An 18,271-nucleotide genomic window follows, 5' to 3' on the forward strand; every position below is an offset into this window, starting at 1 on the left:
CAGGAACTACCCTTCCTCTCCGCCCCCACCCCCGAGGGCGGAGCCTGGCCCCGACGTGGTTGGGGATGAATGCTTTGGTGAGACGTGGAGTGGCCCGCGCGGGTAAGAGTCCTCGCTGCAGACTCCTGTTTCCATGGAAACCGCGCGTCGCGGCTCCTTGGTTCCTTGGTTGTTTTCTGGGCCCGGAGTTGGGGCCAGAAGGCGATCCACGGAGAGGCTTGGCGGTGGGGTTGTCGTGCGCTCCGTGCGTCGGGTTCTGCTATTGGGTCGATGTTAGTAACAAACAGGCTGTCTTGCAAGCTCTTGCAAGCTTGCGCGTGTAAATGAAACGGAGATTTCTCATGCGGGTGCTTAACCGTGCTTTTCAGGCATTCCCTGTATTTGGAGAAGGAAATGCTTCAGCTCCGGGAAGGAGCCGGCAGAAAGCCACCAAGTGACGCCTATGCTGCGGCATCTTATGTATAAAATAAAGTCTACAGGTCCCATCACTGTGGCAGAGTACATGAAGGAGGTTTTGACCAACCCAGCCAAGGTAAACACAGGGGAGCGCGAGCCACGAAGGGTGTGTAGACACAGGAACCCGAAGGCCCCGAGAGCTGGCAGAGGATGAGCAAGCTCCGAAGTCCTTGGGATGTAGTTGAATCTGTCAGTTGATCAGGCTGCGTTAATTCAAGCGCAGTGCCAATAAAGAGGTCAGGGCAAATTTCTGCAGTGCGACAGAATGTGTTTGGAATTTCATGAGTTAAAGGAAAGATGATTTTCTAACTGTGCTGTGTATTTCACTGCCGGAAGGGAGCGAGCGCTGTATACGTGAGGCCGGCCTTGAACTTGCGGGGTCTTTATGTTTTGTCTCTTCTGAGTGCTGGGATTCTAGGTCATTTCCCCCTGCCTGGCTACAAGTGAGTCTTTCTTGAAAGTTAAGTGTTATGGTTAAACTTGTGATAAGAAGATAGTAAGACATGGTCTTCTCAAATAATTAAACCTAATCAAAGTAACGATAGACGTATGAAAAAAAAAGCACTGGATTTAGTTTTGGGTTGGCAGTCAGTGGAGATGTAGGTGAGTAGACTGAACTGATAAGGATGCCAGGGAAGAAATGAGACTGCATTGGCATGGGAGTAGACAAGCAAGGCCAGTTTTTTTTTTAAAAGCCCACTTTTTTTAATTGAGATACATTAATTATATAAAAAGTACCTAAGTCACTGGTATATAATTGGATGGATCTCTCTCTCTTTCTCTCCCTCTCCCCCCTTTCTCTCTCTCTCTCTCTCTTTCTCTCTCTCTCTCTCTCTCTCTCTCTCTCTCTCTTTCTCTCTCACACACCACACACACACACACACACACACACAGATTTTCACATGAAACAGAGTATCACCCACAGGCAAGACTAACTTGGGAGAGGAGGCCGCAGAGGTGATTAGTCTTCCCATGTTGGACTGTGGGAGCGGGGAGAGGGCAGGGATGGTAGAGACGAACATTGCATGGCTCCAGCCCTTCTTGAGGAGTGATTGTTTTTCTATGAGTTTTGCAAAATGATTACTACCATGTAAAACTTGGGTGAAGACTCTGTCTTTCTCTTGGTTATTTCAGAAGAGATAACTTCCTTGGTAAATAGTTATGTCACTGTATGCATGAAATAACATTTTGGAGGAGTAGTTTTGAAAATCTTATTTGAAAATTAATCTTTTCCATTTCCTCTTCTTACCCAGGGATATTATGTGCATCATGATATGCTAGGAGAAAAAGGAGACTTCATAACCTCACCTGAAATAAGTCAGATCTTTGGGGAGGTAATGCCCAACGTGTAGACCGTGGAAGAAATGAATGCCATAAACACTGAGAGCAGACCAGGCTCTGCTAGTCTGTAACAGTGTTTTATGGGCGTGTGTGTGTGTGTGTGTGTGTGTGTGTGTATGTGTGTGTGTGAGATTCATCAGATAGTTCACATTTTTAAAGGGAGTGGTGGAGAGGACATTTGAGAAACCCAGACTTCATATGTAAAAAAAGAAATGGAAAAATATGAAGGAAGATAGAAAAAGTTTGAGGAGAACCATATATAATATGAGATTGGAAAAGGAGAGAGCAAAACAAAACCAAAACCAAAAACCAAACCCACAATGGTCCCTGGCACTTCGAGCTATGACATAACCTGTCTACAGGGGTCTCCCTGTAAGTAACAAAACCATGGTTCATTTGTTTCCCCCAAAGTACCTTTGATGACTTAAAAATCGGAAATTGTGCATAAAGAGAAGTGGAATCTAGGTTTGAGAGACATTGATTACAGCTAAGGGTGGTGTAGTAATGTCAGTCATGAGAGTAGGAAGAAATGGCACAGTTGTATTTTCTGTGTCCTTTGGTTTTCAAACGCTGTTACCTTTCTGTAAGTGGCTGCTTCTCTGTGCCATGGGGCCTTTTGTAGGAGACGGACTTAACAACATTTGCTCTTAGAGTAAGCTTCCTCTGCTGTGAATGCCCTGGCAATCCTAGGGAAGTTCCTGTGTGTGTATCTGTATATATCTGTGCCTGTCTAATACCATACATGGAATTATTGCCAAATGTTTTGGTTTTTGTATAAAGTATGTATTTATGTATAATTTTATGCTGTGACTCTGTAATTTTTTTTTCTTGTTATAGCTACTAGGGGTGTGGTTTGTAAGTGAATGGATCAGCTCTGGAAAAAGCACTGCTTTCCAGCTGGTGGAGCTGGGCCCAGGTCGGGGTACCCTCACTGGAGATATTTTGAGGGTAGGTAGTAAAAGACCATTTCTAAGTCATGTAGATTAATCTTTCTGCTTTTGACTGAATTTGGGATTTTAACTGATCTTCTGGGTTTTCAGTCCTTCTTCCTAAATCTTATATTTGTCAGCTAAAATACAATGTCAGAGTAACGTGATGGTTCATTACTTATTTTTGTCTGTAAGCTTATAAAATGGAGGGGTGTTGTATAGGCTAAAAATATAAAATGTTTGGATGATGTCATTTATACCTTCAGTACTGAGTTGCTAGAAGATGGATAAGATGTGTGTAGTTTCTTTTTTTCCCCCTGTATGTTTACAACAGTAAAAAAAAAAAAAAACTGTTGTGTAGCAAAGGGAAAATTGAAAATGTTTTTTAATTTCAGGGTCAGTCAAGTAACCAATGCATTTAATTTAGTTCTGAGGATAGTTTCATCATGTACCCAGACGTTTTATTTCCTTGGACATTTAAATTTTTTTTTGATCGAAAACATTGAGGGGTTGCTAAATCTTTTAATTTTTAATAGTAAATTGTTATTAAATAGCCATGTTGTACAGTTTATTTTATATATAAATGATGTATGGTTCTAATACTGTTGCTGGAGAAGGACTTGGGTCGGGGTTACATCTCTAACAGTGAACACTCTTGTGATATAGTAAATGTTGGTGGTGAGCAGTCAGAAATTCGTCCACGTGACACACTGTGTTTGCCCGTGTGTGGTGCGTTGGCCCCATAGGCTCATATATTTGAATGCTTTGTTACTAGTTGGTAGAACTGTTTGGAAGATAAGGAGGTGGCCTTGTTAGAGCAGGTGTGTCACTTGGCAGTGGGTTTGAGGTTTCCAAAGCCCCCCCATGCCCATTCTCACGCTCTGCCTCCAGCTTGTGGATAAGATATAAGCCACCGCTCCAGTACCACGTCCGTCTGCCTGCTACCATGATGCTAATGCTTTCTTTTCTAAGTTGTCTTGGCTATTGTCACGCGATAGGACAGTAACTAAGACAGTATTCTCTTTTTGTCTTAGGTGTTCAGTCAGCTTGGGTCTGTGCTAAAAACCTGTGACATTTCAGTCCACCTAGTAGAGGTGAGCCCAAAGTTAAGTGAGATTCAAGCACTGACACTGATGGAGGAGAAGCTCCCTTTGGAGAGAGATGCTGACTCCTTGGTGTACATGAAAGGTGTCAGCAAGTCTGGGATTCCAGTCTCCTGGTACCGAGATCTGAAGGACGTCCCTAAAGGTATGCTTCACGTTGACTTAAGGCAGAGCGTTGCTCAGGACCCCTCGCAGCCGTGATGGCTGGTAGCGTTTTACCGCAGTCTAACGTTAGTGCTTCCAAGTCCCTCCTTTAACGTGAATAGCTGACTTGTCCTTTCCTAGCACAGGACGTTATGATAGAAGATGCCGTGTATTTCATATCTTTTTTTTTTAGATTTATTTATTATGTATAGTGTCTACCTGCATGTATCCTTGTAGGCCAGGAGAGGGCGCCAGATCTCATTACAGATGGTTGTGAGCCACCTTGTGGCTGCTGGGAATTGAACTCAGGGCCTTTGGAAGGGCAGGCAATGCTCTTAACTGCTGAGCCATCTCTCTAGCCCTCATATCGTTTTATAGGAAGCAAACCAAATGAAAATGTAAATCTCTGTACTTTGCAGTACTTTAGCTAGGATAGTACTGATGATGAAATGGCCCAAAGCAGCGGGCTGAAGAAAGTGATAGTGGATGGATTTCCTCATTAATCTCTTTAGAAACCTTTACTTTCCCAAAGGCAAGTAAGGTATGGGGATAAGAAGCCCTTTACTAGTCTAGTCTTTGACAACTGGTAAGGAGGTAAGCTCTCCAGCAAGACCCCAAAGGCCGTTTCTGGCCTTAGCTTTCTCTTTCTCAGGTACTATATGAAGCTCACATTCCTTCCCCTCTCGCACATTTGAGTCTCATTGTTTTTAGGAAGTTCGTGATGAAGAGTTAGCGGATCATGGGGTATTTCCGTTCTCAGGTCATTGGAAACCTCTGGGTCCTGACCCCTTAGGGGTTGACTGACCCTTTCACTGGGGTTGCATGTCAGATAGCCTGCGTATCAGACATTTACATTATGATTCATAACAGTATCAAAATTACAGTTACAGAGTAGCAAAGAAAATAATGTTATGGTTGGGGTCACCACATCACAAGGAACTGTATTAAAGGGACACAGTGTCAGAAAGGCTGAGATTCACTGCCATAGAGATAGTATAGAAGCATCCCAGGCTCCAGTGCTGAAGAACTGGGCACTCTCTTTTGTATGGTTAACGTTCATTAGAATTGTTTTGAAATGCTGAATCACTAATTTTTCTTGTATTTTTAAATAGGATACAGCTTTTATCTCGCCCATGAGTTTTTTGATGTTCTTCCCGTGCATAAATTTCAGGTATTGATGGAAAAGTCGTGTGTATGGTTAACTAACGCTGTGCATTGGACTATAGTGCTTGTCCACTGCTTGCTCAAGTCAGTGTGAGGTGGGATTTTCATGACTATGAATGACTGAGAACAAAAATGGAATAGCACCCAGAATCTTCACTCCCTGGGAAGCTCACTTGGAACTCTTCGTTTTGGGATGAAGACGTAGGAGGACATCCAGTGGCGAATGACTCTGTCACTGAGGTTGATCTGGGCAAATCTTTCAGCGCCGTCTATGGCAACCGCTATGGCCAGTGTCTCATGTAATGGGGGCGTAGTCAGATCGCTCGCTTGCTCATGTGGAGGTTGCCCTCCTGAGCAGCCCCGTGACGCTTGCTTTCTACAGCTCTGCTTGTTACGGCTTCCTCAGGACATGATGTTTTAAGAGCTTACAAATATTTATTTTTACGTTTTGTTTAGAAAACCCCACAAGGATGGAGAGAAGTGCTTGTTGATATCGATCCACGGGTTTCAGATAAGCTGAGGTTCGTCCTGGCGCCTTGTGCAACCCCAGCAGAAGCCTTCATACAAGTACGAATCTGAGTTTTTCTTTCGTCACTGCAGAGTAGTCTGGCCGGTTTTCCTGGAATTTTAGCTACTTCCCAGTGCTCTGGAGTGCTGGCAGCACGTGAGATGCTTTGTAGTACAGTCACAGTGACAGCCCAGACCTCGAGTCAGGAGGACGGGCTGAAGTTGTCTCTGTGTGTCATCTGCTGCTGTGGAGGAAGACGGGGCGTTTACTCAGCCAAGTGCCTCTGAAGACACATGCTCCACGTGAGCCCGTGTTTATCTGAAGGCAGTGTGCTGTAGGCATGTGAGCCCGTGTTTATCCGAAGGCAGTGTGCTGTAGGCCTGTGAGCCCGTGTTTATCTGAAGGCAGTGTGCTGTAGGCATGTGAGCCCGTGTTTATCTGAAGGCAGTGTGCTGTAGGCATGTGAGCCCGTGTTTATCTGAAGGCAGTGTGCTGTAGGCCTGTGAGCCCGTGTTTATCTGAAGGCAGTGTGCTGTAGGCCTGTGAGCCCGTGTTTATCTGAAGGCAGTGTGCTGTAGGCCTGTGAGCCCGTGTTTATCTGAAGGCAGTGTGCTGTAGGCATGTGAGCCCGTGTTTATCTGAAGGCAGTGTGCTGTAGACATGTGAGCCCGTGTTTACCTGAAGGCAGTGTGCTGTAGGCCTGTGAGCCGTGTTTATCTGAAGGCAGTGTGCTGTAGGCCTGTGAGCCCGTGTTTATCTGAAGGCTGTAGGCATGTGAGCCCGTGTTTATCTGAAGGCAGTGTGCTGTAGGCATGTGAGCCCGTGTTTATCTGAAGGCAGTGTGCTGTAGGCATGTGAGCCCGTGTTTATCTGAAGGCAGTGTGCTGTAGGCATGTGAGCCCGTGTTTATCTGAAGGCAGTGTGCTGTAGGCATGTGAGCCCGTGTTTATCTGAAGGCAGTGTGCTGTAGGCACGTGAGCCCGTGTTTATCTGAAGGCAGTGTGCTGTAGGCACGTGAGCCCGTGTTTATCTGAAGGCAGTGTGCTGTAGGCATGTGAGCCCGTGTTTATCTGAAGGCAGTGTGCTGTAGGCATGTGAGCCCGTGTTTATCTGAAGGCAGTGTGCTGTAGGCATGTGAGCCCGTGTTTATCTGAAGGCAGTGTGCTGTAGGCATGTGAGCCCGTGTTTATCTGAAGGCAGTGTGCTGTAGGCATGTGAGCCCGTGTTTATCTGAAGGCAGTGTGCTGTAGGCACGTGAGCCCGTGTTTATCCGAAGGCAGTGTGCTGTAGGCCTGTGAGCCCGTGTTTATCCGAAGGCAGTGTGCTGTAGGCATGTGAGCCCGTGTTTATCTGAAGGCAGTGTGCTGTAGGCATGTGAGCCCGTGTTTATCTGAAGGCAGTGTGCTGTAGGCATGTGAGCCCGTGTTTATCTGAAGGCAGTGTGCTGTAGGCATGTGAGCCCGTGTTTATCTGAAGGCAGTGTGCTGTAGGCATGTGAGCCCGTGTTTATCCGACGGCAGTGTGCTGTAGGCATGTGAGCCCGTGTTTATCCGAAGGCAGTGTGTGCTGTAGACATGTGAGCCCGTGTTTATCTGAAGGCTGTAGGCATGTGAGCCCGTGTTTATCCGACGGCAGTGTGCTGTAGGCATGTGAGCCCGTGTTTATCCGACGGCAGTGTGCTGTAGGCATGTGAGCCCGTGTTTATCTGAAGGCAGTGTGCTGTAGGCATGTGAGCCCGTGTTTATCTGAAGGCAGTGTGCTGTAGGCATGTGAGCCCGTGTTTATCTGAAGGCAGTGTGCTGTAGGCATGTGAGCCCGTGTTTATCTGAAGGCAGTGTGCTGTAGGCATGTGAGCCCGTGTTTATCCGACGGCAGTGTGCTGTAGGCATGTGAGCCCGTGTTTATCCGAAGGCAGTGTGTGCTGTAGACATGTGAGCCCGTGTTTATCTGAAGGCTGTAGGCATGTGAGCCCGTGTTTATCTGAAGGCAGTGTGCTGTAGGCACGTGAGCCCGTGTTTACCTGAAGGCAGTGTGCTGTAGGCATGTGAGCCCGTGTTTACCTGAAGGCAGTGTACTGTAGGCATGTGAGCCCGTGTTTATCTGAAGGCAGTGTGCTGTAGGCATGTGAGCCCGTGTTTATCTGAAGGCTGTAGGCCTGTGAGCCCGTGTTTATCTGAAGGCAGTGTGCTGTAGGCATGTGAGCCCGTGTTTATCTGAAGGCAGTGTGCTGTAGGCATGTGAGCCTGTGTTTATCTGAAGGCAGTGTGCTGTAGGCATGTGAGCCCGTGTTTATCTGAAGGCAGTGTGCTGTAGACATGTGAGCCCGTGTTTATCTGAAGGCAGTGTGCTGTAGGCATGTGAGCATGTGTTTATCTGAGGCAGTGTGCTGTAGGCACGTGAGCCCGTGTTTATCCGAAGGCAGTGTGCTGTAGGCCTGTGAGCCCGTGTTTACCCGAAGGCAGTGTGCTGTAGGCATGTGAGCCCGTGTTTATCTGAAGGCAGTGTGCTGTAGGCACGTGAGCCCGTGTTTATCCGAAGGCAGTGTGCTGTAGGCCTGTGAGCCCGTGTTTATCCGAAGGCAGTGTGCTGTAGGCCTGTGAGCCCGTGTTTATCTGAAGGCAGTGTGCTGTAGGCCTGTGAGCCCGTGTTTATCCGACGGCAGTGTGCTGTAGGCATGTGAGCCCGTGTTTATCCGACGGCAGTGTGCTGTAGGCATGTGAGCCCGTGTTTATCCGAAGGCAGTGTGCTGTAGGCACGTGAGCCCGTGTTTATCTGAAGGCTGTAGGCATGTGAGCCCGTGTTTATCCGACGGCAGTGTGCTGTAGGCCTGTGAGCCCGTGTTTACCCGAAGGCAGTGTGCTGTAGGCCTGTGAGCCCGTGTTTATCCGACGGCAGTGTGCTGTAGGCATGTGAGCCCGTGTTTATCCGAAGGCAGTGTGTGCTGTAGACATGTGAGCCCGTGTTTATCTGAAGGCTGTAGGCATGTGAGCCCGTGTTTATCTGAAGGCAGTGTGCTGTAGGCACGTGAGCCCGTGTTTACCTGAAGGCAGTGTGCTGTAGGCATGTGAGCCCGTGTTTACCTGAAGGCAGTGTACTGTAGGCATGTGAGCCCGTGTTTATCTGAAGGCAGTGTGCTGTAGGCATGTGAGCCCGTGTTTATCTGAAGGCTGTAGGCCTGTGAGCCCGTGTTTATCTGAAGGCAGTGTGCTGTAGGCATGTGAGCCCGTGTTTATCTGAAGGCAGTGTGCTGTAGGCATGTGAGCCTGTGTTTATCTGAAGGCAGTGTGCTGTAGGCATGTGAGCCCGTGTTTATCTGAAGGCAGTGTGCTGTAGACATGTGAGCCCGTGTTTATCTGAAGGCAGTGTGCTGTAGGCATGTGAGCATGTGTTTATCTGAAGGCAGTGTGCTGTAGGCACGTGAGCCCGTGTTTATCCGAAGGCAGTGTGCTGTAGGCCTGTGAGCCCGTGTTTATCCGAAGGCAGTGTGCTGTAGGCATGTGAGCCCGTGTTTATCTGAAGGCAGTGTGCTGTAGGCATGTGAGCCCGTGTTTATCTGAAGGCAGTGTGCTGTAGGCATGTGAGCCCGTGTTTATCTGAAGGCAGTGTGCTGTAGGCATGTGAGCCCGTGTTTATCTGAAGGCAGTGTGCTGTAGGCATGTGAGCCCGTGTTTATCCGACGGCAGTGTGCTGTAGGCATGTGAGCCCGTGTTTATCCGAAGGCAGTGTGTGCTGTAGACATGTGAGCCCGTGTTTATCTGAAGGCTGTAGGCATGTGAGCCCGTGTTTATCCGACGGCAGTGTGCTGTAGGCATGTGAGCCCGTGTTTATCCGACGGCAGTGTGCTGTAGGCATGTGAGCCCGTGTTTATCTGAAGGCAGTGTGCTGTAGGCATGTGAGCCCGTGTTTATCTGAAGGCAGTGTGCTGTAGGCATGTGAGCCCGTGTTTATCTGAAGGCAGTGTGCTGTAGGCATGTGAGCCCGTGTTTATCTGAAGGCAGTGTGCTGTAGGCATGTGAGCCCGTGTTTATCCGACGGCAGTGTGCTGTAGGCATGTGAGCCCGTGTTTATCCGAAGGCAGTGTGTGCTGTAGACATGTGAGCCCGTGTTTATCTGAAGGCTGTAGGCATGTGAGCCCGTGTTTATCTGAAGGCAGTGTGCTGTAGGCACGTGAGCCCGTGTTTACCTGAAGGCAGTGTGCTGTAGGCATGTGAGCCCGTGTTTACCTGAAGGCAGTGTACTGTAGGCATGTGAGCCCGTGTTTATCTGAAGGCAGTGTGCTGTAGGCATGTGAGCCCGTGTTTATCTGAAGGCTGTAGGCCTGTGAGCCCGTGTTTATCTGAAGGCAGTGTGCTGTAGGCATGTGAGCCCGTGTTTATCTGAAGGCAGTGTGCTGTAGGCATGTGAGCCTGTGTTTATCTGAAGGCAGTGTGCTGTAGGCATGTGAGCCCGTGTTTATCTGAAGGCAGTGTGCTGTAGACATGTGAGCCCGTGTTTATCTGAAGGCAGTGTGCTGTAGGCATGTGAGCATGTGTTTATCTGAGGCAGTGTGCTGTAGGCACGTGAGCCCGTGTTTATCCGAAGGCAGTGTGCTGTAGGCCTGTGAGCCCGTGTTTACCCGAAGGCAGTGTGCTGTAGGCATGTGAGCCCGTGTTTATCTGAAGGCAGTGTGCTGTAGGCACGTGAGCCCGTGTTTATCCGAAGGCAGTGTGCTGTAGGCCTGTGAGCCCGTGTTTATCCGAAGGCAGTGTGCTGTAGGCCTGTGAGCCCGTGTTTATCTGAAGGCAGTGTGCTGTAGGCCTGTGAGCCCGTGTTTATCCGACGGCAGTGTGCTGTAGGCATGTGAGCCCGTGTTTATCCGACGGCAGTGTGCTGTAGGCATGTGAGCCCGTGTTTATCCGAAGGCAGTGTGCTGTAGGCACGTGAGCCCGTGTTTATCTGAAGGCTGTAGGCATGTGAGCCCGTGTTTATCCGACGGCAGTGTGCTGTAGGCCTGTGAGCCCGTGTTTACCCGAAGGCAGTGTGCTGTAGGCCTGTGAGCCCGTGTTTATCCGACGGCAGTGTGCTGTAGGCATGTGAGCCCGTGTTTATCCGAAGGCAGTGTGTGCTGTAGACATGTGAGCCCGTGTTTATCTGAAGGCTGTAGGCATGTGAGCCCGTGTTTATCTGAAGGCAGTGTGCTGTAGGCACGTGAGCCCGTGTTTACCTGAAGGCAGTGTGCTGTAGGCATGTGAGCCCGTGTTTACCTGAAGGTAGTGTACTGTAGGCATGTGAGCCCGTGTTTATCTGAAGGCAGTGTGCTGTAGGCATGTGAGCCCGTGTTTATCTGAAGGCTGTAGGCCTGTGAGCCCGTGTTTATCTGAAGGCAGTGTGCTGTAGGCATGTGAGCCCGTGTTTATCTGAAGGCAGTGTGCTGTAGGCATGTGAGCCTGTGTTTATCTGAAGGCAGTGTGCTGTAGGCATGTGAGCCCGTGTTTATCTGAAGGCAGTGTGCTGTAGACATGTGAGCCCGTGTTTATCTGAAGGCAGTGTGCTGTAGGCATGTGAGCATGTGTTTATCTGAAGGCAGTGTGCTGTAGGCACGTGAGCCCGTGTTTATCCGAAGGCAGTGTGCTGTAGGCCTGTGAGCCCGTGTTTACCCGAAGGCAGTGTGCTGTAGGCATGTGAGCCCGTGTTTATCTGAAGGCAGTGTGCTGTAGGCACGTGAGCCCGTGTTTATCCGAAGGCAGTGTGCTGTAGGCCTGTGAGCCCGTGTTTATCCGAAGGCAGTGTGCTGTAGGCCTGTGAGCCCGTGTTTATCTGAAGGCAGTGTGCTGTAGGCCTGTGAGCCCGTGTTTATCCGACGGCAGTGTGCTGTAGGCATGTGAGCCCGTGTTTATCCGACGGCAGTGTGCTGTAGGCATGTGAGCCCGTGTTTATCCGAAGGCAGTGTGCTGTAGGCACGTGAGCCCGTGTTTATCTGAAGGCTGTAGGCATGTGAGCCCGTGTTTATCCGACGGCAGTGTGCTGTAGGCCTGTGAGCCCGTGTTTACCCGAAGGCAGTGTGCTGTAGGCCTGTGAGCCCGTGTTTATCCGACGGCAGTGTGCTGTAGGCATGTGAGCCCGTGTTTATCCGAAGGCAGTGTGTGCTGTAGACATGTGAGCCCGTGTTTATCTGAAGGCTGTAGGCATGTGAGCCCGTGTTTATCTGAAGGTAGTGTGCTGTAGACATGTGAGCCCGTGTTTATCTGAAGGCAGTGTGCTGTAGACATGTGAGCCCGTGTTTATCTGAAGGCAGTGTGCTGAGGCCTGTGAGCCCGTGTTTACCCGAAGGCAGTGTGCTGTAGGCATGTGAGCCCGTGTTTACCCGAAGGCAGTGTACTGTAGGCCTGTGAGCCCGTGTTTATCTGAAGGCAGTGTGCTGTAGGCATGTGAGCCCGTGTTTATCTGAAGGCTGTAGGCATGTGAGCCCGTGTTTATCTGAAGGCAGTGTGCTGTAGGCCTGTGAGCCCGTGTTTATCCGAAGGCAGTGTGCTGTAGGCATGTGAGCCCGTGTTTATCTGAAGGCAGTGTGCTGTAGGCCTGTGAGCCCGTGTTTATCTGAAGGCAGTGTGCTGTAGGCCTGTGAGCCCGTGTTTATCCGAAGGCAGTGTGCTGTAGGCATGTGAGCCCGTGTTTATCCGAAGGCAGTGTGCTGTAGGCATGTGAGCCCGTGTTTATCTGAAGGCAGTGTGCTGTAGGCCTGTGAGCCCGTGTTTATCCGAAGGCAGTGTGCTGTAGGCATGTGAGCCCGTGTTTATCTGAAGGCAGTGTGCTGTAGGCATGTGAGCCCGTGTTTATCTGAAGGCTGTAGGCATGTGAGCCCGTGTTTATCTGAAGGCAGTGTGCTGTAGGCCTGTGAGCCCGTGTTTATCTGAAGGCAGTGTGCTGTAGGCCTGTAGCCCGTGTTTATCTGAAGGCAGTGTGCTGTAGGCATGTGAGCCCGTGTTTATCTGAAGGCAGTGTGCTGTAGGCATGTGAGCCCGTGTTTATCTGAAGGCAGTGTGCTGTAGGCATGTGAGCCCGTGTTTATCTGAAGGCAGTGTGCTGTAGGCTTGTGAGCCCGTGTTTATCCGAAGGCAGTGTGCTGTAGGCCAGCCAGTTCACCGAGCATCATGGTCTGTCTGTCTGTTCTTAGTAGGTACATTTCCTGTCATCACAAGAGCACAGCTGTTTGGTCACATGTTGATCCCACACTGTGGACAGATTAATGGCTGCTTTCTGTTGCCCTTAAGGAAGGATTCCCAGAGCTTTCTATCTTTGAACTGTGCAGAGCTTTTTTTTTTTAATATTTATTTATTTATTATGCATACAATGTTCTGTCTGTGTGTATGCCTGCAGGCCAGAAGAGGGCACTAGACCTCATTACAGATGGTTGTGAGCCACCATGTGGTTGCTGGGAATTGAACTCAGGACCTTTGGAAGAGCAGGCAATGCTCTTAACCACTGAGCCATCGCTCCAGAGAGCTTTTTAAAAATAGTTTTATTTTATATATTGGTGTTTCCCCTGCATGTCTGTGTGAGGGTGTCGGTTCCCCTGGAACTGGAATTAAAGGTGATTGTTAGCTGCCACGTGGATGCTGGGAATCAAGGTTTTCTGGAAGAACACCCAGTGCTCTTACCTGCTGAGCCATCCCTCCAGCCCCAGGGCTGTGTTTTTAAAGGTCCCCAGTGTGTTAGCCTCAGGAATATCTGCGCTTCACAGTGTCTTTTTATTCCCACTTCTCTACCCCAGAAAAAGATTTCTTGCTCTTAAGAATTTCCCAGTTTTCAGTTTTAAAAACATACCTACTTGCTTTTCCACAAAGTATAAGTTATAGCACCAGACCAAACACTTGTGGGCAGTTTTTCCTGTTTTGTACAATTCTGCCTGAATGACAAACCTATTTATAAGGCCACCAAAGTGCCACCTCCTCCCTAAAGTCCCCGTCCCTGGGAGTAGTCTCCCACAGTTCTTGACTAGCACTCACTTAGAGAGGGTTGGGATCTCCTTGCATTAAATGGGCCATAGGGTGCCAGGGGTGCAGATCAGTCTGAGGAGCTATGGGAATCAGCAGGTGTCCCCAGGCTTGCTGGAAGATATCTCAAGAGGCTGGCTTTGATTTTTGGAGCTACACTGGCTTATCTAATATCGTTAGGGCTAAACATTTATTTTACTGAATCCCCACTATAGACCCAGAATTTGTTCATCAGAACACAGAAATCTTGTCATCCCCTGGGCAGCAGGAATTACTGGGGTCTGCCCCTAAGTCTGTGATTCGACTTCTCTTGTGCCTGCCCCATCACAGGCAAAGACAAAAAGTAGCTCATTACTTTGTTTTCAGGTGTCACAGGGAGTAAAGGATGGTGGGCTTCCATAGGGAAGATGATAACAAAATTTCACAAGCCTGTCACTCGTTCATAAAGAGATGCCTGTAGATGCAGGAAACCGCTGGAGTGCTTTCTGCCTTCACGGAAGGCAGCATGGTTGCTCAATCTGATTTAGTCGGATTTTTATAAATTGTACTTTTTTTTTTGATTTTTTTCAAGACAGGGTTTCTCTGTAGCTTTGGAGCCTGTCCTGGAGCCTGCTAGCTCTTGTAGACCAGGCTGGCCTCGAACTCACAAAGATCTGCCTGCCTCTGCCTCCTGAGTGCTGGGATTAAAGGCATGCGCTACTGCCACCTGGCCCCTAAGTGGTGCTTTTGAAAGTATCTTTTTGAGTCACTATTAATGTTAGCTGGCCTCTCCGCATGCATACAGCCCAATGAACTATGTTTATATTATATACTAATATAGGGAAATGCTATTATAATAAAATGATACTGCACTTGACTGTGTGGGAGGTTCAGAGTATATATGCCTTTTTAAAAAAATATAAAATATAGGCCGGTGGTGGCACACGCCTTTAATCCCAGCATTCAGGAGGCAGAGGCAGGTGATCTCTGTGAGTTCAAGGCTAGCCTGGTCTACAAGAGCTAGTTCCAGTACAATTAGGACTGTTACACTGTCTCGAAAACAAACAAACAAAAAAAACCAAAAAAGTTGTCTTGTTGGGTGGTGGTGGGGCACACCTTTAATCCTAACACTCTGGAGGCAGAGGCGGGTGGGTCTCTGTGAGTTCAAGGCCAGCCTGGTCTACAAGAGCTAGCAGGCTCCAGGACAGGCTCCAAAGCTACAGAAAAACCCTGTCTCAAAAAAACAAAAAATAAATAAATAAAATAAAATATTGAAATGTCTACAAACTTAATGTCCAACATGAAAAGAACCATGTTCTGTATAATGAAAGGGATGTCATGCAAAACACTGTCTAGATCACATTCACGTTGAAGTCATTATAACTAAGAAATGTTCAACTTGTAGAAAGTGAAAACCAGTTCTCTCAAGTGACACCCTGTGATTCCCTCACCAGCACGATGAAAGAAGGGATCATGTAGAAGTCTGTCCCGATGCTGGCGTTATCATACAGGAACTGGCTCAGCGCATTGCACTCACTGGAGGTGCTGCCCTCATTGCCGACTATGGTCACGATGGAACGAAGACAGACACCTTCAGAGTACGTATCACACAGGGGCACGCTTGAGTCCGGCTCCATTGCTGGCCTGAGTCCACCCAAGGCTGCCTTAGCTTGGTCTTCATGGTGTCTGACTTAGTTGTGTTCATTTTAGAATGTTAATTATGCTGGTACAATTACCCATAATCTGAATCTTACAGTCATTCTTCCTTAGTGTAGAGCCTGGATATGCACAGAGCCCAGGAAACATTGGAATAATACAAATTTTGGGAAAGGTTTTCTTCATATTAATGTTTCAGCCCTGCCTTCATTAAAACACACACACACACACACACACACACACACACACACAAAAATAACAAAAGTTGCTTTGCACATTTAACCTAGACATTGCAATCCAACTATTTTAACATGTTTTTCTATCCATGTATTTTCTTTTATCCTTCCTAAACACTCTTTCTAAATGTTCTTTAAATATGACAAAACGTTTAAATATGTTGAATATTCCTTCATAGGAGTATGTAGACCTGAAGGCTGTTACTCATTTTCTAGATGAGTGGTTCTTTGTTTCTAGCTCCATTATTGTTGGGAATTCTTAGCTGGGAGAACATGGTGAGACTGATGATCTCTAGCCTCCTCCAGGATTGCGGTAGGGCAGGCCTAGATGGTGCAAACGCCCATATTTTTAGGTGCTTTGGAGTCTGTGATTGACAGGTAAGTTTTGTAAACTACTGCCTAGTGCTGACGACCGGAACTTGCCACAGCATTAATGGGAATGGTAAATAGCTTTAAGTTAAGGGCAATATCTTCAGACATTCTAACCTTGTATATTCTGTTGGGTTTTCCATGTATCACCTTGTTCGGAGAGAGGATGTCACTGCCTAGAGTTTAAACCACAGATTTAGGCCACACTTTTTAACACTGACAATGTAAAGAAGTGTTAGTATGCTATCCTTTCTTTAATCTCAATAATATTAACGAGAACAGTCAAAACTATTCTTTATATTCCAGGGCTTCTGTGGACACCGGCTTCATGATGTCTTAGTTGCACCTGGAACAGCCGACCTCACAGCTGATGTGGACTTCAGTTTTCTGCGCAGAATGGCCCAGGGAAAAGTAGCTTCTCTGGGGCCAGTAGAGCAACGGACATTTTTAAAAAACATGGGCATTGATGTCCGGCTGAAGGTAATGGTTTATCTCACTAACATTAAATATCTTCATTTAAAAAGTTATTTAGAGGACCCTCTACCAGCTTCATGCTGTGGTAGTGAGCAGAGCCTTTGCAGAAGGAAGAGCTGGGATGTGGCACAGCTTCCTGTTTCTATATGAGGTTGAGGCTCCCAAGAAAAACATGCTCATGGGTCTGAATTTTATAGTTTTGTAACTCCTTTTCCAAGGACACTTCGATGTTCTTACAGAGCAAATCTCCTGGGACATCTGCTAAAGATGCAGGTGTGTACATTTGGGTCACAGCATCTACAGATGTAAGCACCCCGTGATCACATCTGGGCATTGCTCTGCTGGAGGACTGTCGTCACTGTTAGTGCTGCAGTGGGGGAAGTCTTTCTGCAGTGCCCTGTGTTAAAGACCTTTCCCCCTCCAGGTTCTTTTAGATAAAGCAGATGAGGCGTCCATTGAGCAGCAGTTACTGCGGGGGTATGATATGTTAATGAACCCTCAGAAGATGGGAGAAAGATTCAACTTCTTTGCCTTGCTACCTCATCAGAGACTTCAAGGTGCCAGTCAAGAAAGGAATGCCCGTCAGTCAAAAACCCCCACATCATCTGTAGCTGGGTTTGATGAACTTGTTTGGCAGTGATAGTTCAACTTGGACTTTTTATACCTCAGTGTGCTTTAAAAATCAAAATAAAAGAAACTCATTTTGTATATTGAAGGTAATGTAATGTTCAAACTATTTATCTCTTTGTAGTCAATAAAATAGCCTCTTTTACATAAATACAATCAAAATGGTTGAATGTTCAAGGTTATAACTAACTCGTGGTACAATTGTTTGCAACCTAGTGAAGTAGTTCATTGTGATATCAAATTTCCTTTAATGAAGCAAGTTGCTGTATTTCTGTTTACTTTTTTAAAATATACATGAAAACAGGTTGGTGTGTCGGAAACAGAAAGTAAGGTAAATGGTTATCTCCAGAGGTCTGAGTCAAGAGCTCTGGATATTATTTTTTACAGAGGGAAAAGCCATATATTCTGATAGAAGGATCTCTTAAGGTTTAGTAAATGGACAAAGTCAGACGCAAGAGCTTCTAGTGTTGATCCCAGTCTTGCTGACGGAGAGAATTAAATGAACATGCTGGTGTGACTTAGTGTCTGTTCTGTGGTGTGCATGTGCGGAGAGAGGATGAAGGACAAGAGTTGATAGGGAAGCAGGTGTCAAAAGGCTTAATCTGTGGATATTAGTACAGATTAATACTAAAATTTTAAAGAATAAATGTCATCGTAAAAAAACCTGCAGCAGCTCTGATTTGTACTGAAATAAGAGTTTAAGAGCAATATAGAGGGCTGGAGAGATGGCTCAGTGGTTAAGAGCATTGCGTGCTCTTCCAAAGGACCCGAGTTCGATTCCCAGCAACCACATGGTGGCTCACAACCATCTGTAAAGAGGTCTGGTGTCCTCTTCTAGCCTGCAGGCATATATGCAAAACAGAATATTGTATCCATAATAAATAAATATTTTCAAAAAAAGAGCAGTATAGACTATCCAGGAATAATTTCCTAAGCTGAGTTTATTCTGTATTTTCAGATAAATGTAAAATTTTAGTTCTGTAATAAGTTGTCATTTTGGTCCATAGAGCTTTTATATTAATATTGTAAATGAGTTTTCTTGGGAAGTATTTATCGGTAGCACAACCCTCTAAGGTCAGAGGGAAACAGTATTAGCCATTTTTGTTTGGTTTGTTTTTTCAAGACAGAGTTTCTCTGTGTAACAGTCCTGGCTGTCTTGGAACTCACTTTTGTAGACCAGGTTGGCCTCAAACTCACTGCCTCTGCCTCCCAAGTGCTGGGATTAAAGGCGTGTGCCACCACCACCTGGCAGTATTAGCCATATAGTGGTGTGTCACTTATTCCTGCTGCCTAACTGAGAATGGTGTTCCCA

At 47.2% G+C, this 18,271-nt stretch overlaps 1 protein-coding gene across 2 annotated transcripts; it reads left to right on the top strand.

Moving 5' to 3' along the window:
- Positions 1–31: 31 nt before the first annotated feature.
- Ndufaf7 (NADH:ubiquinone oxidoreductase complex assembly factor 7) lies at positions 32–17,040 on the top strand. Of its 2 annotated transcripts, XM_075955360.1 has the most exons (10): positions 32–102; positions 369–532; positions 1,710–1,790; positions 2,635–2,745; positions 3,761–3,974; positions 5,086–5,144; positions 5,594–5,704; positions 15,052–15,195; positions 16,165–16,338; positions 16,757–17,040. In XM_075955360.1, exons 1-10 carry the CDS (start codon positions 66–68, stop codon positions 16,970–16,972), a joined length of 1,311 nt encoding a protein of 436 aa, XP_075811475.1. In that variant the 5' UTR covers positions 32–65; the 3' UTR covers positions 16,973–17,040. The 2 variants fall into 2 exon arrangements, with proteins under 2 accessions (XP_075811475.1, XP_075811476.1); XM_075955361.1 differs by lacking the exon at positions 369–532 and having other exon boundaries at positions 39–102.
- Positions 17,041–18,271: the final 1,231 nt, after the last annotated feature.

Source organism: Microtus pennsylvanicus, chromosome 21 (genome assembly GCF_037038515.1).
Source record: "Microtus pennsylvanicus isolate mMicPen1 chromosome 21, mMicPen1.hap1, whole genome shotgun sequence".
Taxonomy (NCBI): Eukaryota; Metazoa; Chordata; class Mammalia; order Rodentia; family Cricetidae; genus Microtus; species Microtus pennsylvanicus.

What these genes read in the sequence shown, in the direction of transcription:
- Ndufaf7 (XM_075955360.1), top strand. Translation starts at nt 66, where the DNA reads ATGAATGCTTTGGTGAGACGTGGAGTGGCCCGCGCGG. An exon ending in ACGTGGAGTGGCCCGCGCGG is followed by an intron (nt 103 to 368) that starts GTAAGAGTCCTC and finishes CGTGCTTTTCAG; the next exon opens with GCATTCCCTGTATTTGGAGA. An exon ending in TAAGTCAGATCTTTGGGGAG is followed by an intron (nt 1,791 to 2,634) that starts GTAATGCCCAAC and finishes TTCTTGTTATAG; the next exon opens with CTACTAGGGGTGTGGTTTGT.